The 24604-nt window shown below is 44.7% G+C and overlaps 1 protein-coding gene across 8 annotated transcripts in view; it reads right to left on the minus strand.

The window, feature by feature from the left end:
• Nedd4l (NEDD4 like E3 ubiquitin protein ligase) overlaps nucleotides 1-24604 on the minus strand; it is a 320155-nt gene that overhangs the window by 44783 nt on the left and 250768 nt on the right. For 5 of the 8 annotated variants that reach the window (XM_041639326.1, XM_041639330.1, XM_041639331.1 and 2 more), the window contains 8 exons: nucleotides 17148-17209; nucleotides 16910-17012; nucleotides 15631-15702; nucleotides 14427-14593; nucleotides 7908-8043; nucleotides 6685-6861; nucleotides 4218-4292; nucleotides 2565-2624 (listed from right to left, as the gene is read on the minus strand). In XM_041639326.1, coding sequence (XP_041495260.1) covers nucleotides 2565-2624; nucleotides 4218-4292; nucleotides 6685-6861; nucleotides 7908-8043; nucleotides 14427-14593; nucleotides 15631-15702; nucleotides 16910-17012; nucleotides 17148-17209 — 852 coding nt within the window. The remainder of the gene's footprint in view (nucleotides 1-2564; nucleotides 2625-4217; nucleotides 4293-6684; nucleotides 6862-7907; nucleotides 8044-14426; nucleotides 14594-15630; nucleotides 15703-16909; nucleotides 17013-17147; nucleotides 17210-24604) is intronic. The other 3 variants (XM_041639327.1, XM_041639328.1, XM_041639329.1) reach the window with 3 other exon arrangements.

The following is a 24604-nucleotide window of genomic DNA, read 5'->3' on the forward strand; positions in this document are numbered from 1 at the left end:
GAACGACTTGGATGTTTCCTAATCTGAGAACTGAACTGCCAGCTGCAAGAACTCCCTGAGCTCAGGTTTCATGCACAGATCCACAGTTAACATGACCAGTTAGTTCACAGAACCAGGAGGACAGCAGAGAGAACGCTGACTTTGTCTATAATGATCGTTCTCCTGGGAATTGAACAGGCAACTGCTAATGTAGCCACATCTATATAAGATGCTGTTACTAAATATTTCTTGACGGTGTCCTCTCTAAATGGGCACGTATAACAACTTGTGTTGACGATTCCATTTATGACTAAAACACGGCCATCCAGGACACATGGCCAGCAATGACAAGACTCGGCTTCTCCAGACAGCTCTGTGCAAGAGGCCCAGGCGTGGGGCCAAAAGATTCTACTTTTACTACTGTATGTGAATAACAGTATGCTTCAGGGCACTTGGAGAAACATGTTAGGCAAACAAACACAAGCTGAACATTTCTGTTTATGAAATTCATCCATAGACCAAATATACTGCTGAGCCTTATGATTCCAAATAGCCATTCACTTCAATTTCACTATCTACAGTGAAGAACCAGACTATGTTTACGCTGAAAAAAATCTGACTATCTGTTGACACTTGCCATCATAGATTCTCCATGACTCACCCAGACCCTGCCATAGTGGTATTTCAGGATATTTTTAGAATCTCTTCAGAGAAGATCAAAGGACTCTCTCGCTTTCTGTTGGAAAGGGAGAGCCCTGGTGGAGCCTGCAGGAAAGTGACTCTGGGTCTACAGGCTTCTGCCATAAATCAAAGGGCCACGATTCCTTGGATGAGGCTCCGTGCTTCATCACAGTGTAGGGAGAGGGTTTACAGAGAAGGATGGCTACCACAACACACCGGAGATGGGAATGCCCTCCAACGAGAGAAGAGTGTAGAAACTGTAGCACACTTCCATCACCGAATACTAAATGACTAATAACAGAGCCCAGAAAAATCAATGTAAGTTAAAAACAGTTCGCTGAGCATGATGTAGGCAACATCGTACTGGTGCTTCCCTCCTAAACACAACGAAACAGAGCTGTGCGCGTAACTGCAGCACATGCACGCTTGGGAGAGTACAGGGAGGAGCGAGGTGACACATTACAGGGCGTGTCTGCCTGGCACACGCATCAAAGAGGCGGTCAGAGAAAAAACCATGCTAGGAGACAGAACAGGACATAGAGGGGATGGAAGGGAAATGGACTCGGTCCTTTCACACTCATCCAGGTCCTGAGAAAGCCAGGCACATCAGGGTGGGAGAATCACTTAGCAACTTCCATTGCAAAGTCTTAAACAAAAGACCAAACCCAACCCATGTTTTAATTCACGGATGGAGGAGAACACAGGCAAGAAAAGTGCAGCCCAGAGTGACGTGGGCTTTCCTTCTGATGGATGACCTTGTTCTGTCAGGAATATTTTTACCATAGTGTCTGGCACCACTCTGTTACTTGCTATCATTAGCCATCCCAACACTCCGAAGCTTTAAGCAGGTCACGAATCCAACTGAACGTAAAAACAGCTGCTTCATTACAAAGGGATGTTTATGGGTATCACGAAACAAAACCATACCATGGAATGGTCTGCCCTGCAGCCCCACTTTCTCAGAGAAACTACCAGCACATAGTAGAAAATCAACTACTCCGTGTAAACTTCTTTGAATCCTGCTGGAGGTGGGGAGCCTGGATCTCCAGTACATGCATATTATGTAGGCCACAGTGGCTTAGCAACCTTACACTGTGCTTGCTGCACTGATGGCCAATGTGAGTTTCCTTTGTGTAACATGGAGGGCTAAACATGCTTCAGGAAATCGGCTATTGTGTATATAGTTAAAGTCATTCATCACTAGTAAGTAGCCACAGTGTATGTGACAAGGGTGGAATACTACAGGAAGTTCTTCAAATGGTCATCTAAGCTCAAATCATCAAATACGGGCCTGCCTGACTGCAAGGATCAAGTAGAACACAAGGAAAATAACTACTCAAATTGAAGTCACATACAAGCATAAATACTACCAATCAAAATAAGGAAATAATAATAACAATATTAGATACTTGCATTGAAATATTCTAATTGCTTCCTGCCCTGGAAATGTAAAAACACTTGTCCGTTCCTGCGAGTCAAACTCCTTGTGGCAGAAAGAGGTTACTGGTTATGATGGAGATACAGAAAAAATATGGCCCCCTATTAAAAAATGTGGTATGGAGAACAGAGAGCACACAGCCTCTTGCACATCTGGACACATGCACAGCCCTGGATGATTCCTGTAGCTTCTCTAGCTACCGACAAAGCTGTATTTGAAATGCTTGGATTAAGCACATGTAACCAGGCTCGACAATACTTTTAATAGGATTAAAAACTGATTCCATTTTATCCAGGACCTTTGAAGAATTCAAAATGATAAGTTGAAGATAAGAAACACATATGTCTTTGTACCCACATAGAAACTGACCTTATTTGATAATGGGAGGAAACATATCCACCATAACCAACATACTAAACTACCCCACAGTCCTTCACCATTAGGGTCCCATAACTTGTGTTATTACCGTTGGTTCCTCACCACCCGTGACAGTTGATGAACGCGCTCGCCTAGTTGGGGTGCTGGGCTGTTAAACAATAATGTATATCAGTAACTTGTATTTGGGGGAACCATCTACTGCTTAGTGAAGCAGGAATCACTCTGTGGCGATGCTGTGGCAGATGACGTGAGATCAGGAACCCCAATTATCCACCTTGTCCAAATGAAGCTGAGCACACACCAATGACCAGCAGCAAAAATAGAGCATAATAACACGGGCTCTCTCTGGACCACCATATCACCCCAAAGACGCTCAGGCTGCATCCTCACTAGGGGTGACCAGCAACCACTTCAAGTGGGATATTTTGTGCTCCACAGTCCAGATCTTAGATTCTTTATCTGCAAATCTCTGAGAGGCCACTGGTGGTCAGTGAGTGCACGGCACCTTCTGGACATGGAGAGAAGGTGGAATCACGGTCTCCATGGCAAACAAAATTGACACTGATTGTGAAGAGGAGAGCAAGTGCAATTAATTTCTACCAGAAAATCACAGAATCACTAGTGTGAGAAGGGCCCCCACCGCTTCATCCCAGTGTATGGTTCTGCTTTGGGAGGTCTGCACTGAATCCACCTCAGCTTGTTATTAGCCAGCCTTCACGGTGGACTCCACCACTGAATTTCTGATTTTGACTGGCATACATCATCACTTCATTTAGGCAAAAATGTCCTTTGACGTCAGGTTAAAATGTTTATGACGAGGAAGATGGTTTCAAAAATTTCAAATCTGTGGCCTGTCTTCAAGTTCATACACAATGAAGCAGGTCATTAAAGAGGATTTGTAGCAATAAAAAAAAGGGGGCAGGCGGCTCATGCCTGTAATCTCAGCACTCAGGAGGGGAAAGCAGGAGATTGTCGCAAGCCCAAGGCTAGCCTGGAGTATACAATTAGAGTTCCAGGCTGGACCGAGCTATAGATCGAGACTCTGTCTTAACTCCCACTTCCCCCACAAACCCACAAAAACCAAACAAATAAAAGGCCAACGTCAAATATCAAATTGAACATTTAAAATAACTGCAGAAAATTTTCACCTCCCAAAGAAGAAAAACATTTTTTTTTTTGTCAATTCGTTCTTACTAGGCAATTCTCATCTGCCCACCAATTTGATATTTAGTATATTATTGGAATGGAAAACCCCTCTACCACGTGATGGGCACTCAGACTTATCACAGCCATAGGAAGGAAGGGGCAAATGGCAGCTGATATTTCATTCATGGGGTTGCCTTTGTAGTTAGCACAGGCACTCTGGGTAGTGGTAAAATTTAGGCTGTCTTGCTGGAAGAGTTCTTCCTGATCAATGAGTCTGCAGAGTTCAGATACCAGGACCAGAGCTATAGCTGTTGAATGGACCACGTAGTTTCAGTAATATAAGCACGTCAGAAATGCATTCTTTGCAGTGAGAAACCAAAGCACGTTTTTAGCAGTTTAGAAATGTGGTTGGCAGTTAGGATTCTGGGCTGGGAAGTCGAGATCCTTGCACAATTTACCCAGAAAGTTTCAAATGTCCTGCTTTATACGGTGAATGGATCTACACAGGAAAAACTCTTTCTCAGCAGCCCTGACGATTCTGAATCAAAGCCGGAAAAAAAAAAAAAGCTGAGGACTGGAAACGAGTGTTTATTACCGGTGGTAGGTGAGCCTGCTCAGCAACCGTGTCGGTAACACTGCAGGACCGAAGCCTCGACGAGGGCTCTCTCTGCTGCAGGGAAGGAAAAGACAGGCGGGGTTAAAGGGGATATCCTGCACAGCTCTCTAACACCAGGAGGCAATCAAGCACCACTTCTTTCAGAACAAGGACAGGAGTCCTTGCGGATCTCTATTTCAAGTCTCTGTTTCCCCACAGACCAGGACTACTGGAAGGGAAAAAGAGACAGGTCCCCACAACATTCAAGAGTAACAAGAGGTCAGCAGTCCTGTACACTGCCTGGGATGCCAGCTCCGGGCAAACTCTCAAGTGTGACGAACAGAGGAAAAGAGGGACCAAAAGGTGACACATGGCCCTTGACCAGCTACTCGCACTGTTCACAGTGAGGTCGCTGCACTGCCGAGCCAGCTGCATTCAGACATCATCCCCTCCTTCCTGCGATAGGCAGGGCTTTATATTTAACTTCCAAGTGGAACTTCCGTACAGACCACAAGTGGAGCAGAGGGGGAGGCAAATCTAAAGACCGTCTTGTGCGTCACACAGAAGGCTCCTCTCACTAATTTGAATTCTTGGTGGTTAAACAAAGCCTCGTCAATCTGAATGATGATACTCGAAGGTCACAGACAGAAGTCACAGATTCCTTACCAGTGACGCTTATCCCACGGTACAGCTTGTAGCACATGTGGCTTTTACTATTTTAAAATAACGCCCAGGAAGTTAAAGGCAGCGGAGCTCTGTGGTGGTAACAGGGACAACGCCCACCTTCCCACACTGGGCAGTGTCAAGGAGTCGTTCCTGAGCAAAATGTTAGACCCACTGCCCTGAAGACACAGCGGTCTCAAGCATCAAAATCAGAGGAAGCTCCCTAAGGATGTGCTATCACACCTGGGTCTTAATATGCCATGCTTCTGGAAATGCTAAACGCAAGAGCTCCCTGCTCTAACTGTGACAAATGCTAATTTACGTCAACAGAGAAAACTAGGAGCTTTTCCCACATGGTTTATATAAATGGTATATAGCTGCTATAATTTCAGCAATTCTTTCTTTGATACATTTTAAATACATGGCTTGGTGGCTTAGGCTGTTTCCATAGCAACACTTTTACCCAGTCAAATATCTTATATATGCAACCTCTTTTCTATCCACTTAGATTTTCATCTCAGTGCTATTTCTCTTTTGGAAAAACATTCATAGAATTTTAATGCGAAAGCACATCAAGAAGAAATCCCTGTGACTCATGTGACAGGGGCCGGCAGTTTCTTTTAGAAGGAGAACCCCGCCATGAAAGGGCTCATAATCGTGTACGCAGTGGCTTGTACGCTTTGCGTGGCCCTTCTGCTGTTTACATTCAGAATGCTCATAAGAACGACTATCATATGAGAATGCCATTCCAACACAGGAACTATCATCATTTTCTCCAGGACATCTATATAAGTCCAGCTGCCAGAGAAACATGGTGTATGCATTTGGTCTTAATCACACACACACACACACACACACACACACACACACACACACACACACAACACACCACACACACACGAATGGTCTGTGGGCTTTTCCTGTAGTCTTGCACTATCAACTGCAAAGTTCCTTGTGACCAATTTCATTCCTTCTCACTGACCCGAGACTTCTGCAAAGTATTTCTCTGATGGCTGAGATGAACCCCAAGTTCAAGTGCTACTGTGATGTCCGGGCCACAGTTTCATACTTTTTCTCCTCCAGAGTTCCTAGATTGGGTTTCTGGGTATCTTCTACAGCCTAGTCAGGCTTTCCCAGGGGCAACCGCTTACACATCTGGCCCTACTTATTTGTGAGCTAGGACGCAAAGGTGTGTGGACTATGAGTTTAGAAGATTGGCTGGGAGGCTCTAGGGCTCCCGCTTCTCAACAGGACAACTGCCCTCAGGACGAAGACACTACTTTCACGAGCCTTGTGAATGGGAAAGAAATTCTACAAGGTTAAAGCTAGAACTCACAGAATAAATAATAAAAAGAGCTGTTGATAAACCACTTCTTTCTAAACAAAAAGATTTTTACCTGCCAGGGTAAATTTTCATATAGACCCGCCTCTCTTAGGGAAGGGGAATCTTGGGAGAACCTGGGCTGACTGGGTATGGAAGACCCACTGGCCAGTGGTTCTCAGCCTTCCTAACGCCATGACCCTTTAATACAGTTCCTCATGTGACCCCCCAACCATAAAGTTATTTCATTGCTACTTCATAACTGTAACTCTGCTGCTGTTATGAACTGTAATGTAAATACCTGATATGCAGGATGATCTTAGGTGACCCCTGTGAAAGGACCATTTGACCTCAAAGGGGTCACAACCCCCAAGTTGAGAACCACTGACCACTGCCCTTGCCATTATCAGTATACAAAAGTCTCCTAACGCAACAACAAAGGACCGACTACCGCTCAGCTTTTCTAACAAGACCATGACTTACGATCAGAGAACTGAACTGTTCCCCATTGGTGTCTGGAGCGATCTGTAACCTTCTGCTCAGTTCCTCCGACAGCTCTTGGGGGCTGGTCCGAGACACTGGGGAGGCAGGAGGTGGGGGCAGAGCCAGGCTAAGAGAGTCTCCTGCCATGTTCACTTCCTCTGAAATGGTCTCCCAAGGCTTTGGAGGAAAGAGAAAGTAGATTAAGTGCTAGGAATTGGGGATTTAGCGGTCTTCCCTCCAGTAAAGCACACAACATCCATAACCATCAGGATAACGGCAATTAATACCGTTATTAATTAATTAACAGCAAGGGGCACAGGATCTTTAGGAATAAGCATGGGGAAGACAGAAGCACTGTCCCAATCAGCAGACAGGAAAACTTAGCTGAGAGAGCAAACTGCTGACGTACGCAATTAACTGGGGGTGTGACCAGGTGTGAAGGAGCGGGCCCAGGGGCCATGATCTCACCCCTTAGGGGTACACACTTCACAGCGCAGCTCTCTGCCAGCCTCTATTACAAATGGATTAGAAACGCCCCAAGAATTTACAAGCAATTTTCATGTTTTTTTTTTTTTTCTCTTTCCTTTCTAGCCGCTGTGGGATTTCTTAATGAAAACAGCTGAGATGCTGCAGAACGGTTCGGGAATCTCCTGTGGCATCACTAACTTACTGCCCTAATATGGGCCGCTGCCAAGTTTCATGAATGACTTCCCAACATACGGTCAACACAACGACCAGTGTCATCGGCATCGGGTTAGAATTATTTCTCATTTGTCGCTTAATTCGTCTCCTTTCCCAGTAAATTCCTACTAACTCAAACTTGCACATTTTTTGGTAACCTCTCCTAAGGTGGTACACAGTTATTGGAAACTCATCCGTGATACCCGAACAAGTGTCAGAGCTCACTCGATTCCTCAAAAATGGCAACCTTCGTGTTGTTTCGTGAGATTGGTTAGATCCTGGGATAAACCAGTCATTAAGTAGAAACATGGAAGACTTTCATACGAGAAAAAAATGTTCTCCCTTTGATATTTATACAAGCCTTGGCTGAACATGGGGTCCACACGCATTTTCCAAGTTAACTAACACTCAGATGGGGATCAATTAGTTATGAGGTCACAATCTTCACACTCAATCCACAGTTTACTGAGAGGAGAAAATGGGATACAAAATCCCCCTGGGGCTCGTGGGAAGATGGAGCTGCTCAGCTGCCAGCATCATACCTCAGGGCCCTCTCCACCGCCTTCCGAGGCCTCAGGCTCCAAGTCTTCACTGATGTGCCTCCGCGAGCGGAAACGCCGGTGTGCGGCCTCCTGGTTGATCTGCCTGATGTTATTGTCTGACTCGGAGGACACATCCCTGAAAGGAGGGTGGGGTGAGGGGATGAGAAGAGGTGTTCACAGCTAGCCCGCCAACAGTCCCTTCCTCCCTGTGGGCCACACACTGACTAAGATGTCAGTGTCAAACACCAGCAAGGAGCATGCGACCATCATCTGGCTCAACCACACTGCAGCTCACTCTGACCTCACGGAAGCAGCCTCAGTGCCCTGAACAAGAGTGACAGCGGCACCTGGGCATCGTTCAGACATGGACAGCCATCCCTCTGCATCCACGGGGAACGACTGCAGAGCCTTCCCTATCCCCACGGATTCTAAAATCCTACAAGTTCAGCCCCTAACAAAGAATGACACTACTTGCCCAGAACTCACGTACAACTTCCTGTATACTTTAAATCCCCTCTAGATGACGTACAATGCCTCAGACAATGAAAAGGCTACAAAAATTGTGTAGGGAACGAAGACAGAGACAAATGGCCGCCTGGGGTGAGCACAGGCCTAATATATTTTCCTGAATAGTTTGACTGAAGCATGCGTACAGAGGCATGGCTATTCCTCACACTGCACTCTAGGATTTAAGAGAGAAGAGAAGTCTAAGTCCTTCAGTCTGCGGTAAGTCAGGCTGCTGGAAGGAAGTGACAAGCAAGCCCACACATGCTCACACATGCAGCCTGTCAGCAGGTCCCCTCTAGGTCCAGCCAGCAGTGACAAAACAGCTAATTCGGGTAATCGGTAATGACTGAAGGCTGCCAACAGCACCAATTCAAGGCTGAAGTCCCAAGGGGAGGACTCCTGGGTTGTGTGACTTACTTTTAAATGCTTTCTGTCTTGTTTTGGCAAAAACCTCACATCACAATATTGCAGCCTCCTTCCCCAACAACCCCCTCTAATAATCCAAATGAACACCAGGGGCCGACCTCCCAAATACACTTGGGACTTGAAGAACATGGCGCCGTCACACCCGAGCTGTTTGTTTTGCCACGTAAGGTCCTTAAGTCCGGATCTGCGTTGAAGAACTTATTCTTGAAAACAACCCAGTCGACAGCACCCTAAAATACTTTGCAGCACATAACAGGCGATGGTCCTTTGGAGGAAACCATCAGCTAGATGTTGCTGGAGTGGAAGTCTGAACGCCCGCCAGAGGCACCTGCACATGCTCAGTCCGACTCCATATCGAATCAGCACAAATTATATTTCAGGTTAATGTTCCAGAATAACTGAGAATTTTAGTTCAGCTGAATTGAAACACAGTATTAATCAATAGTCTACTTATAGAGTCTTTCTAAAAGAAAGGATTTAGAATTTCTAGTACTTCCAAACTCACTCACAACCCCCAGAAAGAGCCAACTGGATTTCAGAATAGCAACTATTCAAAGAGCAACAATGTAGGAAGATGTCACAACATCCTAAATAAGCAAAATGTTTCCTTTTATTTTTTTTATTTTTATTTTTATAATATTTTGCAACAGGGTTTCTCTGTGTAGCCTTGGCTGTCCTGGAACTCACTCTGCAGACCAGGCTGGCCTCGAACTCATAGAAAATCACCTGCTTCTGTCACCCTAGTGCTGGGATTAAAGGCATGTGCTACTACTGTCTGGCTTACTCAAATGTTTGTTATCAAACATCTTTACACTATTAACTTTAGGGCTAAAAAAAGTAGTGTGGAAGTTAGTTTCTATTTAGTTCACATGCAAATTATAATTCTTTATTACTAAAATATGAATTAAAGGAATTTTATATTTGTATATATAATACATAAATTTGCTGCTATTACAACATATATTGTTGTATTAAATACGTAATTAGAATAAACTTGTACACTAAATAGAGGCATCTTCAGAAAACTGATATTATCATAGATGCAATTATTATAATCAAGGAATACAAAAGTGTAGTAATGTTTCTGAAAACATAAAAGATTAAAGATGTTACTGCTGGCTTTTAGATATATTGTATCTGTGATGATGTATTTATTGTCCTCGTGTTTTAAAATGTTCAACTCTCAAGCATGAAATAAAGTACAAAACAGAAATGTAAAATGTTACAGCACATTTGTAAATGACCTCAGCAGGGAAGCAGCCAGAGGAAGCTAAGGAGTGCCTGCCTGCTTTACTATCTTCTTAAATTTCTTTTTCCTTTCTTTCCTTTCCTTTCCTTTCCTTTCCATCAGGCAGGGTCTTTCTCTGAAGACCAGGCTGGCCTTGAACTCGCAGAGATCCGCCTGCCTCTGCCTCCCGAGTGCTGGGATTAATGATGTGCCGCTGCACCTGACCCTCTCTTGGTGACTAAGGGTGAACACAGTTGCTCCTTATGATGATTTTCCTCACTTGAAAACTCCTGACTCCATGTGCACTCTCTAAAGACTGAAAGTCCTCCTTCAAATTTAGTCCCCAGGTACTCCAGAGGGACTACAGGGGCTCCACAAACCTGGGTAAAACAAGGGTCACAGTGCCTGGGTGGAGTGATGACTTGTCTGTATCTCACACCCTCTAAAGTATATGATGTCTCCTATTGCACAACTGGTGTGTGTGTGTGCGTGCGTGTGTGTGCGTGTGTGCGTGTGTGTGCGTGTGTGTGTGCGTGTGTGTGTGTAGAATGCTCTATTTAAAATCAGTGATGTCAATTTCCCATACCCAACTTGCTCAGCTAATCAGCAATTGGTCTGAATGGTAGCTGGAGGGATGAAAAAGGGAGCAGGAGGCTGGATAGCCCAGGAATGCACTCTCTGCTCCCTGGCAGCTTTGAAGCCCTGTTCCCACTGCCATGAGAGACTCATTTGTCTCAGCTTAAAGCAATGGATCGATCCATTCCCTCCCTGGCTATGAACTTTTGAAACTGTGAACCGAAATAAAACCCTTACTCCCATAATTTATCTTAGGTATCTGGTCACAGCAATATCAAACAGGCTTTTCTCGTCTTAGGTAATAATATGAAGAATTTGCACAGGGTGCGAGCGTGTGTGTGTGTGTGTGTGTGTGTGTGTGTGTTTGTTTCCTTCGTCTTTAAATGAGTGAAAGAGCTGTTCACTGCCTACAAGGTTCTACAAGTACCTGCAGCTACCAGTTAGCCTGATAAACCTAGATGCAAAGATGATTTTACCAGGAACAGGGAAACAATGTGAGAAATGCCTACGTCATCTTTTCTTTTTTTTCCAGTCGTTAATTTTGCACACACAGTTCCCTTTGAATATCATGGGAAGTGACAGGAATAGCAAGACTTTACCACTTTACCAATCCTTCCTTGAAACTAGCTCAGTTACTAAGATTAAAGCCTCAGACCACGCCCAGCCCAAGCATTTGCTTTCTTTTAATAAATTATATTTCTTACTATTACGTACACATATGTGTAGAGGTCAGAGGGCAACCTTGGAAATAGGTTCTCTCCCCCCACTGTGGATTCTGGGGGTTGAACTTAGGTCCCCAGGCTTGTGAGGCAAAGGCTTTTGACCCTTTGGGCCATCTTGCCCTCCCCTTTGCCTCAATGCATATGACTGTTAAGGATGACCCAAACCACAGAGCTAAGCCTGGTTGCTAGGGAACTGGGAGATGATGCATTGAGTATTTTATAATCAACAGCTTAAAACAAGTATTTCAACTTAAGTTTATCTTACAAATGGTACTTGTCATTTTTGTAGTAAAATATAGTTTACTTCCAAACAGGATTAAGAATAAATCTAAAATGGGGTGTTTTAAAAGTTACTAGAATTGAGAAGGTGGGGTGACTTCAAGGGACACCTTCTGTTCTGTAGGTATTAGGAGAGGCCTGAACTAGGCCCAGACAGTACCCCAAACCATGTGCCTAAAATCCCTTCCTGAAATGGCTCCTTTGGCCATTCATCTAACACCATGCTGCACTCTTTCTCCCGTGCTGGGCATGAGGGTCTCTGAGGGAGAAGTCCCAGTCCCAGAATATTCCTATTCATCCACCTCAAAGGCAGCTCACACCTGAAATCCTAGCACGGGGGAGCATCCTGGGCTACACAGTGAGAGCCTGGCAGAGAAAAAACAACAAACACACACCCAACCCAACACACAGAGAACACAGGCTGCTGAGCTGGTAGATCGGGGGGGGGGGGGAGGGGGGGCTGGCAGCGGACATTCACTTGTCGGGAGGGGCCTGCTCTGTCTCCCAGCTCTTTTTTGCTTTGGGGAAGGGACATGAGCCACAGGAGCTGGCTGCAGAGAAAGCAAGCAGAAAGCAGCCGTGATGAGACTCCTGGGCACTCTGCATGTTTAACCGAGGGACATTTGTCAAGAAACGGAGATGCAGAATTGCCTCCAGAGTGTCCTAAGGGCAAGTCAGGGACAAAACAAACCCTGCCAAGTTCAGAGGGTTCAACTTTGGGGTGCCTGTCTCTTCATGTCTACCCACTGAGGCCGTGAATTCTTCGTTGACTTAGGACCTGATTGATCACTATCCAATGTTCTCAGATATAATTTCTTAATTAAGGTATTTTCTCACAATATAATTTTTTCTCTGAAGAGTGCAAGAACAGTCTATAAAAATTGAGTTACAAAAAAAAATAAAACTAAAAGCAAAAGATAATTTCTCTGGAGGGCCTAGAACTTCTGGCCAAGACAAACATGTTAAGGAGCAATAATTCCAAATGCATAAACTGCAGATGGGATAGAGGGGATGCAGTGGAAACTGACTTCTGTCAATCACAGTTTTCTGGCTTTTGAGATGAGATGTGTTTCACAACGTAAGAAGTCATGCTTACATAACTGATACACCTTGATCGATTTAAGTACACACTTATGAAACGACCACCGTGTTGCAAAGATGATATACTCTAAACACACATCCTGTGCTGTCTCGGCTGTCACCTCACTAACAACTGCACCCAGCTTTCCCCTCAAATAAAGACTTCCCCCTGCGTGGTAGTGATCAACAAAGGTGGACAATCCCAACTGTGTGTCAGCCACTAACATTTCCTCCTGGTCCTGTTCTGCAGGGGTTGTGCGAGGCTCTGATCACCACATTAGCCCCCTTGTGTGTTCTCCTCTCCTGTGCTGTTTAGCTTAGTTGGATGATGCCTCTTTTTTTAATGGTAAGATACTATGCCTGAGGTAGGTTCAAGGACCTACAGATAGATACAGCACTTAAAGAGCTTAGCAAACTTCTAAGTATTGTGAGATCATTAATGAAAGACAAACAGCAGTAAATAAAGATATAGTATCAACAAAATCACATATATTTAAGACCCTAGCATCATCATGATATGTGTTTTGTCTAAATAGTAAGATGAGCCCAGACTGGGTAAAGCAGAGTGACCAAGAACAGCTGGTAGACCCAAGCACCTACACAGGGAAGACCAGGGATGACTACCTAGTCACTGCTCCAGATTCTGTAAGCTTTCGGCCAAACCATATACAACGTCAGCCAGCGGACTTGGCCCACCCTCTCTAGCCACTCCCCCAATTATATGGCGAATACCTTCAAAATTTCTAAGGATAAAGGATTTGTAAGAGCAGTTTCCAGCATCTCTGGATATCACCTGCCTAAGAAGCATCACTGGGAAATCTCTTTCTGTTTGGGTTGGAGAGAATATGATCTGACGAGTCAGTACACTCACTTGCCTTTGTTGCATTTTGAAAAGTGACCACTTGTAATATCTACTTTGTAATATGAATGATGCTATCTTGGCTGCTGGCAAGCTTGTAATATCTAAGGTAACTTCCGCTTTTCCCGCCGGGACTGTACTTTGGCTCTGCCTCTTACTGCACATTGATAAATTTAAGTTTTGCTACGATGATTCAACAAAAAATCTACTTTAAAATCTTTCTTAAAGGCAGTAATTGAGGTTTAACTAGGATTTATGTGCTATCATCAGAACAAAAATTACTAAGGGAACAGGCATCATCTGCGTTGCTTTCTCCCTAAGCTAGTAGGATGTTGAAATAAACAGTAATTACTAATTTTGACTTTGCAAATCTTCTTTGCATTTCTAAATATACCAAGGCAGTAATACATAAATTTTCTGAAAAGTAAACAAAATAAAAATAAAAGAAGCCTTTGTGGCTTCCTAAATCAAGTAACTGTAAAAGACTAAGAATGCAAAACATAAAGGAAAATGGCAAAGACAATCACTCTGCCTCCTGTTTCCCATCCTGGGTCAGCCCGGAGAGGAAGCTGAAGAAGACGGAAGCAAGGTGATCGCTGAGCCAAAGTAGACTCCAGGAAGAGCACATTTCAGTAATCCTACAAGAGGCATAGAAGAAAAACTCCAACCGCATTGCAAAAGGCAACCTGGCACAGGGCAGCAGCCTTTCCCTGCATGCACGCTTGCACGCATGCACATACACATGCACATGCTCACTCACTAGCTCCCAAACCTGCCCTGGAACTGCCACCCTCTGCTGTGCGGGGCGTGACAGAGCATCCCTGCCATCTGGCGGTACTTACATCAAGCTGGGCCGGTGCCACTGGGTACTCCTATTGTTGTGGTTGACATAGTAAGTGCGGCCTAAATTGTCCACTTTCTCTTCCCATCCTGGTGGCAGGGGAGGAGGAGGGAGCTCCTCCTGGTGCTGGGAAGCTGAGTCGTTGGAGTCAACAACCTCCCATCCATGCTGTGGAGTAAAGTGAATGGGAGGGTCGTGAGTCTGGGCTCCAGATCACAGGAGCAGGCCACCCCAGCGTGACACCCTTCTGCCTCACCCGGCCTCACTCTGGGTCTTACAATGGTTTCCTGGCTCGTGCTGAGATAGATGCTCCCTCAAAGGGAGAAAAACCAATTCAGGGTTTCAACACTCATCTGAGCAATGGCCAGTTGATCATGCCAGCTTCTAAGATGACTGCATCGCAGGGGGCCACCAGGTCTGGAGACTTCATTTACTTTCTTTTCATTTCTTAAACATTCATTTATTTGAGTGTGTACGTTTATACGTAAGCTCACGTGTGCCTACATGGCACATGTATACAGGTCAGAGGACAACTGGCACAAGTCAGCTCTTTCCTCTCCTACCATGTGAATCCCATGGATCAAACCAGTGTGGCAGAAGGCACCCTAACCTGTCACGCCATCTCGCCAGCCCTGTTTAGTTTCTAAGCCACATCACAAAATCGTACATTTGTAGGGATAAGTCCCGCCCCTTGGGGGGCGTGTTCGCCTCGGGCTAATGTTTGCCTATAAATTTGGCGAGCGTGCTCCCAGCCGTCCCTTCTGCTTTCCTGGTCTCCACGGGAACGGTGGTTCTGTAAGTCTATTTCGCCATTAAAGCTGTATATATATTTTTACAATCTGTCTGCATTCGTTTACGCCCTTACGTACATTTCCAGTAGTTGTTTCAACTCGACAACCTCTAGGGCCGCACAAAGCCAACGGCACGGGACATGCCGGAGCTGTCACGGCCACCCTCCTTTCAACACCACCATGATGCATGCATGTGTGGTCTACAGAAAGCAGGGCACAGGTTACAGGTATAGGGATAGGGCTATTGGTCCCCAGCGAGGATGGCCTGGGGCTGGCGTGACCGGAGATGAAGCCTCTCCCTTGTCTGTTACAATGGTGAGCCAGGAGTTGTCTAGAAACTGATGCCGTTGCTTCGGCACTGCCTGAACAGACTGCATGGGGCCAGGACCAGAGTTGAACTGTTCCGACACATACCTTCGGCATTAAGTATTGCTTTCCTAACATCCCCTGGTAAAGCCAGCGGAAAATCAACCGATTCACTGGTGACTGCAGTCAGAAGATGAGAAGAGCATAAAAAAAAATTCCTCGGGTTTCACACAGCAATCTGCTGCTTTGCTTGGGAAATCTCAAACTCCACTACGGCCTGCCACCCACCCTGTCACGTGGCGGTAGCTGTGGAAGTCTATAGTGAAACTCTGCCTGGAGATGTAGCCTCTTGGTGCGAGGGAGTTTGGTCAGCTTGTCCGCCACCTATCATTCAAGTACCACACATGTGGGACAGCTGCAAACAGACGTGAGAACAGCCAGGGAGGCCTCGTTCAGTGAGAGCGTTCTGAACAAGACGAGAGTTGTTAACAGGACAGTGTTGAACACAGTGTGTGCTGAGATGGTACAGTGCGATCCCCAGCGCAGGCATGGGACCAGAAAGCGAAGAGCCCGCTCCGCCAGGAAGAGGACAGAGCAGAACACTCTTCTGGATGGCTAACTGCAAAATGGCATTTCCCAAGGACAGCTTTGCAGTACATACTGTTACCCAAGGACCAAATGAACCAGAAATGGGGAGACAGCTTTTAAGTCAATCCCCATCCACTTTGGAGCAAGCTCAAGTGCTAAGAGGAACCCCAAAATAACTGAAAGCCCAAAGCAATAATGTTTTTGTTCTTGTTTTTCCTGGCAGTGGGGCCATCCACAGTAGATGCCTTAAGCCGCTATGAAGAGTCTCCCTTAGGCTCGTGTGTGTGGACACTTGGTCCTCTGCTGGCGATGGTGCCTGGAAAGGTTGCTGAACCTTCAGAAGGTGGAGTCTTGTGGAAGGGAGTGGGTCCTTGAGGGTGGGCCTTGTGGATTTACAGCAGAACCCTGTTCTGTCTACTTTCCATCTTCCGACTGTGATACAATATGACCAGCTGCTCCACATTCCTACCGCCACAGCGAACCTCCCTGGCCTGAAATGTGAGCCTTTCTTCCGTAACTGGCTCGGGGTGGGTATCTTAACAGCAGCCAGAAGAGAAAACCAATACAACTGTACGAAGCGCTGCTCTTCCTATTATTAGAGTCGTGACATAGAATGAGAATTGCACTTTGGCTAAAACAATCTCACAGCGGAGACTTTCAAAGACAAGCGCGGGGGTATGTGTGTATGTGTTTGTATTTATGTTTACAAACATTCACTCCCTTCAGCGAGTCTCAGAGTGTAACGAGAGTGAGGCGAGCAGCCGGGAGACAGGCCAGACCCCACAGCTGACCCTCATACCTCCATGTCGTCCCTCTGCTCGCTGTTTTCTTCATCCTGAGCTCCGTTTTTCGGCATGTACGCCATTTTCAACCGCAAAAAACCCTTGACTCGCGATTTATGGCTGCACACAAGGAAGAAAACCAGTTATAAAGACTATGGCTTGTTTCCATCTTTCTTGTTTAAGGTGTTGGCTGAAACTGTCCTCAGAGAACCCAGCCCTGCATCACTCACTCCCACATCCACCCGCAAGCCCCACCTTCTTGGTCGCAGGAGAAAGTCCTTAAATGTATAGGGTCTCTCCATGGTTGGATCTTCTGTCTAAGGGAAGAAAAAAAAAAACAAATTAACAAAGAAGCAGCACTTATAAAAATTTCTCATTTTGACACATTCATCAGGACTATGGAGGATATAATTTTAGGACATGCCAGGGGTTAAAGAGGAGCTGGCTTCTCAACAGCTGGATGATTAATTAAGCATCTGCAAGGCCCACAGAGGCCTGACTCCTTGAGCCCCACTAGATGTCACTATCTCCAGCAGCTTCTAGTAGTCAAGCCCAGCCAGAGACAAATGACAAAATTATAGCCACCACTGCCAAGTCTAATCTCTAACTGCAGGGTGTAGCCTCAACCTCCCAGAGTCGATTAACTTTGGAAAACCAGCGGTCACTCGAGCCTCATTATCCCGTGACTCAGGACACCTAAATTCAGAGTTAACCAGGGAGCCTCTACCCACACTGGGCTTATGTCAAGAAGCGGGGAGTGAAACTGGACTGTGTTCCTTATTTTGTCAACTTGGCACCAACTAAAATCACCTGGAAGGAGGAAACCCCAACCGAGGAATTACCTCTGCGAGATCGGCTTTTTGGCATGTCTCCCTGATAGTTCTCTGATTAAAGATTGCTGAGGGCCCAGGTCACTGTGAGAAGCGCTACCCCTAGGCAGGTGGCCCTGGGTTATATAGGAAAGCAGGATTAGCGGCTTCCTCTATGGTCTCTGCTTCAGTTCCTGCCTACTGGTTCCTGTCCTGAGCTCCTGCCCTGGCTTCCCACCACCTTTCCCTCCCCAAATAGCTTCTGGTCCCAGCAACAGAAAAGCAATCAAGGGCACAAGATGTATGTGCATTCCATAAGAAATTAGGATTCCTTTTTACTGTGCAAAGTTGGTTGGCTAATAAAGCAGGAAAGTGGGAAAATTTGTGCCATTACTGTTCAAATGTTACATGAAGTCAAACCTGAACTACCTGGCTTGTCGGATTAAATGCAATCCAGAATATTTGCTTTTATAGGATGAGGGACAAAGCACAACACAATGATGTATCATGTCTAGGAAGGAGAGAGAGAGAATAGTGTTTACATTTGAAAGGTTGTCTATTTATATCCTTCCTTCCTATCCTTCCTCCTCCCCCGCTTTAAGCTGTGTATGTATTATCTGTGTGTTTCCGTGTGCTAGCCAAAGGACAGCCTTGGGCTCCGTTCACCCTGTTTTCTCTCTCACTGGCCTGATACCCACTGCTTAAGGCTCACTGATTAGGCTAGAGCAGCTGATCAGAAAACTGGGGAATTCTCCCTGTCTCTGCTTCCCCAGTGCTAGAGTTGTAAGACATACCATAATGCCTTTTATTTACTGGTTAAGTTTTATTCTCACACAATATATTTTAGTCATATTCTTTTCTGCCCCCCCCCAACTCCTCCTACATTCTCTCCACTTCCTTCCCATCCTACTTCATGTTCTATCTCCTCTAAGAAATAAATCCCCTCAAATCAAAACAAACAAACCCCAAACACACACACACACACACACACACACACTACCAAAGTAAACCAAACCAAACCAAAATAAAGCACAACAAAGCCAAGGAAGGAGTCTGTTTTGTGCTGGCCAACTAGAGCGTGGGGCCTGCCCTGGAGTGTGGTTGATAGACTCAGTGTCGCTCCATTGGAGAAAAGCGTTTTTTTTCTCTCCCAGCAGGTTATTGATTGCAAAAAGCTTCTTGGTTAGGGTGGCACTCTGTGTCCACTTCCCCTTTCCCCATGCTGGGATTTTTTTTTTTTTTGACTTGAACTTATGCAGGTCCTGTGCATACTCCACCATGTGAGTTCATATGTGCACCAGTCCCGTTGGGTCTGTAAGATGCTTTCATGTATGTTCTAGGGAACTAAACTCCTGGGCTTTTGTTGGCACTTCACCTTCTGACCCATTTCTTCAGCAATCATTGTCCTATTCTTACTACAATGAAATGGGAATCCCTGCCCATGACCCGCCAGCCATGTGATCAGGCTTTACACCTTTACCTCACTGTCAACAGTCTCCCTGACAATGGTTCCTACTCCAAGCCGTCGCCATCTCATCAACAGAGCCCACGCATTGACAGGTCCGGACTGACAGTCAGTCCACTCTGCAGGTCTCTACCATGTCACCTTGCCCTCGGAGAGCCCATCTTAAACTCACTTACATCACCCCGTGTCATAGCCCTCTGCTTGAACTTTCTCACCACTAATTGCCAGGGTCAAGAAAGAAGGTGTGTGCAGAAAAAGAGCCCTAAAATTAACTTTCCCTGAAGAGACTCAATTATTATATTCTCTTAGATTGTGCTAAGGAAGGCAATAAGTAAAACTTATTGACACTTGGGGGATATTTTTTATATAAAAATTTTCAACACATATCACTTACAATGCACAACTAGGCAGTTTGGAATATTATCCTTGGGGTCAGTGACATGGTTCAGCAAGTAATGGTGTTTGCTGTCAAGCCTGAAGATCTTAGATCCCAGGAATCCACTTGACGTAAGTGGAGAACCACCAACTCTCAAAACTTGTTCTCAGACCGCCACATGCACATGGATACACACACACACACACACACACGCACAGAGCCATGAACATTAGAGTGCCTACCATTGAGACTACCTTAGCGTCCACCTCGCTATCCTGAACATGCTCTGTTCTAAGAGAACGGTCAGCCCAAGCTGCCCAAATGCAACCTTGGCTGAGATGGAGATATGCGTCTGCAGCAGTGTTTCTGTCTAAATGAATGCCCAAAGATGCAGAGCATCTGAAACTGGCAGCAGTGGGGAGCATTAAGGGCTGTGGGGGTAACAGGAGGGGCATAGAACAAGGAAGAAGCAGGAGAAGGTACAGGGGTGCGATAGGAAAACATCTTTCGGGAACTTCATTCTGTTGTCAGAGCAAGCGAGCCTCTGAGCTATTTTTATCCTTAATGAGAAGGTGCAAGATAGGTGACGTGAGGTTGCAATGGCGATGCACTGAATGGAAGAGACGGGCTCAAGCACAGAAGTTTAAGACAATCAGCAGTCATGTGCAGCCAGAGCCGAGGCTGCTCCTGGTGGCCCTGTGAAGACAGCAGGAACTCACGGAAAGGGCAGCACTGGTGAGCAGCTGGTAGGCGACAGCACTGTCCTCATTAACAGCCTCTCATCTCCTCTGCAGGCCTCGGTCCTGCTGCCAGCGTCTCCTAGGTAACGAGTGTGTCACCAAGGACACAGAGCCTCCGCTCAGGGAACACTGGAACTGCCCTGTCACTGAGCTAGGTGGCAACCTGGCCTTGTCTCTGAGACAACCCTTCCTCCTGTAAGAAAGTGGAGGCCCAGAAACGACCCCTAGACAATGCACCTATCTTCAGATGGAAGTTAGCCACAGCCGACAGGCAGATTCCCATCTCTTAAAACCTGTCCTTTGGCAAAGTCTTAGAGCATGACTGTTTCCTTAGCTCTGTCCTACATAAAGGTTCACTTGCCCCATTTGCTCTGCCTCAGTTCTTTCCTCAAAGCACAGTAAAGAAGAAAATGAATCCTGAAGATAACAGCCAGGAATCAGATGTCCCAGATACCCCACACGACTGGACCCTCAGATCCCATCCATTCCCTGTTTCCACACAGGTGTGAACAAAAGCAAGGACTGAAAGAGAATCGGGATTCTAAAGTTACTTTGTTGCAACTGGAAGCCCTTGAGTACCAGGCCTGGAGGAATCCCCGATCACAGGAGGTGAAGGGCTGATTTTGGCTCCCACTATCATATATCCCTTTCTTGCCTACATGGTCGGGATAGCAGGTAGTGACTACCCACCGTAAGTCCAGGATACCAATCTGGACTTACATATAAAACAGCTACCTGGTTCAGAAACAGCTTAATTAAATCCAGGTGAAGTTGCTTAATTAATTCAGGTGTCCATCTGTTGGCAATGCGCTGTGGGAGAGATAAGGGTTCTACAAAGCTGAAGTTTGTACCTCAGTGTGTACCCACCAACAGGGGATACACCGACCCTGTTGGTTGACCTGTTTAGGGTGTGTGTGTGTGTGTGTGTGTGTGTGCGTGCGTGTTGGGGGGATGTGAGGGAGCTTTTCTGGGTCAGAGAACTTATGGTAAGAAATGGGGACGGTTCAGGAATGCAAGCCTGGGGATCCTAAGGCACAGTGTGATATTGCAAATACAATTATCTGCTGGTAACAGCTGTGACAGGCTTTCAACCAGGAAAAGGCCTGCAGTTGGGAGGTCTACACACACACACACACACACACACACGGTGCATGAAACAGAACATTCGAGTTATTTAAAGCAATTTCATAGCCATCCACACTAAGCTCACTTCTCCTGTTCCATTGCCATCGAATTCCTGATTTCCACAAGCAGTTTCTCATATCAGACAAAGGAGTCTGATGCGTTCAAGTGTACTTCCCACTTTCTCTTCTGTGAGGTGCAGTGTGGCTGGCTTTATGTTGAAGTCTTTGATCCATTTGGACTTGAGTTTTGTGCATGGTGATAATTATGGATCTATTTGCATTCTTCTACATGTTGATATCCAGTTATGCCAGCACCATTTGTTAAATATGCTTTCTTTTTTCCATTTTGTATTTTTTTGCTTCTTTGTCAAAAATCAGGTGTTTGCAGGTGTGTGGATTAATATCCGGGTCTTCGATTCAGTTCCATTGGTTCTCCTGTCTGTTTTTATGCCAATACCGGTTGTTTTAAGTACTGTAGCTCTGTAGTAGAGTTTGAAGGCAGGGATTGTGATGCCTCCAGAAGTTCCTTTATTGTACAGGATTGTTTTGGCTTTCCTGGGTTTTTTGCTTTTCCATATGAAGCTGAGTATTGATATTTTGAGGTCTGTGAAGAATTTTGCTGGGCATTGCATTGAATCTGTAGACTGCTTTTGGTAAGATTGTCATTTTTACTAAGTTAATTCTACTTACCCAAGAACATGGGAAATTGTTTCATTTTCTGGTGTCTTCTTCAATTTCTTTCTTCAAAGATTTAAAATTCTTGTCATACAGGTCTTCCACTTATTTGATTAGAGTTACTCTGAGATATTTTATGCTATTGGTGGCTATTGTGAAGGGTGATGTTTCTATCATTTCCTTCTCAGCCCATGTATCATCTGTGTACAGGAGGGCTACTGATTTTTTTTTTAGTTAATCTTATATCATGCTACATTACTGAAAGTGTTTATGAGTTGTAGGAGTTTCTTGGTAGAATTTTGGGGGTCCCTTATATAAACTAATCATATCATCAGCAAATACTGAGAGTTTGACTTCTTTTCTAATTTGTATCCCCTTATCTCTTATTGTCTTATTGCTCTAGCTAGGACCTCAAGTAATATATTGAATAGATATGGAGAGAGTGAACAACCTTGTCTTGTTCTAAATTTCAGTGAGATCGTTTTGAGTTTCTCTACATTTAGTTTGATGTTGGCTGTTAGTTAGATGTATATTGCCTTTATTATGTTTAGGTATGTTCTTTGTATCCCTGCTCTCTCCAAGACTTTTATCATGAAGAGGTGTTGTATTTTGCTGAAGGCTTTTTCAGCATCTAATGAGATGATAATGTATTTTTCCCCCCAGTTTGTATGGTAGATTACATTGACAGATTTTCATATGTTAAACCATCCCTGCATCTCTGGGAAGAACACATTGGCACAGGAGACCACTTCCTAAGTATAACCCCAATAGCACAGACACTGAGAGAAACAATTAATAAATGGGACCTCCTGAAACTGAGAAGCTTCTGTAAAGCAAAGGACATGGTCAACAAGACAAAACGGCAGCCTACAGAATGGGAAGAGAGTGGAAGACCAGCCCTGTTCAATCCTACATCAGACAGAGGGCTGATCTCCAAAATATACAAAGAACTCAAGAAACTGGTCATCAAAAGAACAAATAATCCAATTAAAAAAATGGAGTACAGACCTATACAGAGAACTCTCAACAGAGGAATCTAAAATGACTAAAAGATACTTAAGGAAATGCTCAACATCCTTAGTCATCAGAGGAATGCAAATCAAAACAACTCTGAGATTCCATCTTATACCTGTAAGAATGGCCAAGATCAAAAACACTGGTGACAACTTATGCTTGGAGAGGTTGTGGGGAAAAGGGAATGATCTTCCATTGCTGGTGGGAGTGCAAACTTGTACAGATGCTTTGGAAATCAGTATGGTGATTTCTCAGAAAATTAGGAAACAGCCTACCTCAGGACCAAACAATACTATTACTGTTGGGTATATACCTAAAGGATTCTCAATCATACCACAAGGAGATATGCTCAACTATGTTCATAGCAGCATTATTTGTCATAGCCAGAACCTGGAAACAACCTAAATGCCACTCAACAGAAGAATGGATAAAGAAAATGTGGTACACTTACAAAATGGAGTACTTACTACACAGTGGGAAAAAATAATGACACCTTGAAATTTGCAGGCAAATGGATGGATCTAGAAAACATCATATTGAGTGAGGTAACCCACACCCAGAAAGACAAATATCACATGTACTCACGCACTAGTGGCTTTTAGCCTAAAGCAAAGAACACCAGCCTACAATTCACAATCCCAGACAACCTAGACAATAAAGAGAACTCTAAGAGAGACATACATGGATTTAATCTACATGGGAAGTAGAAAAAGACAAGATCTCCTGAATAAATTGGAAGTGCAGGGATCATGGGAGAGGGTAGAAGGGAAGAGGGAGAAAGGGAGGAGAGTGGAGAAAAAAATATATCTCAATAAAAACAATAAAAAAATAAAATAGAAAAAGAAAAGAGTCTGAGGCAGTGCTTCCTTAGAGAATAAAGATGTACTATCAAAATTAGCAAGATAGCAGCTCCTTCCCTGTTTGAAACACTGTAATAAGGAATATCTCTTATTTAGCCTGAAATCACTTTTACTGTTCCTGATCAATTTGGTTTGAAGTCTATTAAGTTAAACCTCAGACAAACATTGCAAGTTTTCTCTCATGTGGAGTCTAAGAGGTAAAATGGGAACTAAGACAGGGAGGAGAAAGGTGAGCGTAGCTGGGCATGAGGAGGGGCTATCCTCCAAGTCCATGACATCATATATGTGATAAAAATGTCTTTACAGGGCCTGCAAAATGACTCAGTTGGTGGAGACAACTGCCAATCTTGAGTTCAATTCCTGGAACACACATAATAAAAAGAGAGACTGACTCCTGTGAGTGATTCTCTGACCTTCACTTAAATACCATGGCAGAAGCATGTGTGTGCACACAACACACACACACACACGGAAAGAAGAATATAAAGGCCATAAATTTATTAAAAGGTTCTTGCTAACCCAGCAACAGGCACAATAGAAAAAGATAATACTTTAAAAGTGAATATATATTAACATGGAGGAATAGGTATTTAAGTTGTCTGTTTAATAGGAATTTGGAAAAAAATTAATCTTTATTTCTATAACTTTA

The sequence above is a fragment of the Microtus oregoni genome, unplaced genomic scaffold (assembly GCF_018167655.1).
Source record: "Microtus oregoni isolate MIOR12 unplaced genomic scaffold, Mior012 000057F_ref0000458, whole genome shotgun sequence".
Taxonomy (NCBI): Eukaryota; Metazoa; Chordata; class Mammalia; order Rodentia; family Cricetidae; genus Microtus; species Microtus oregoni.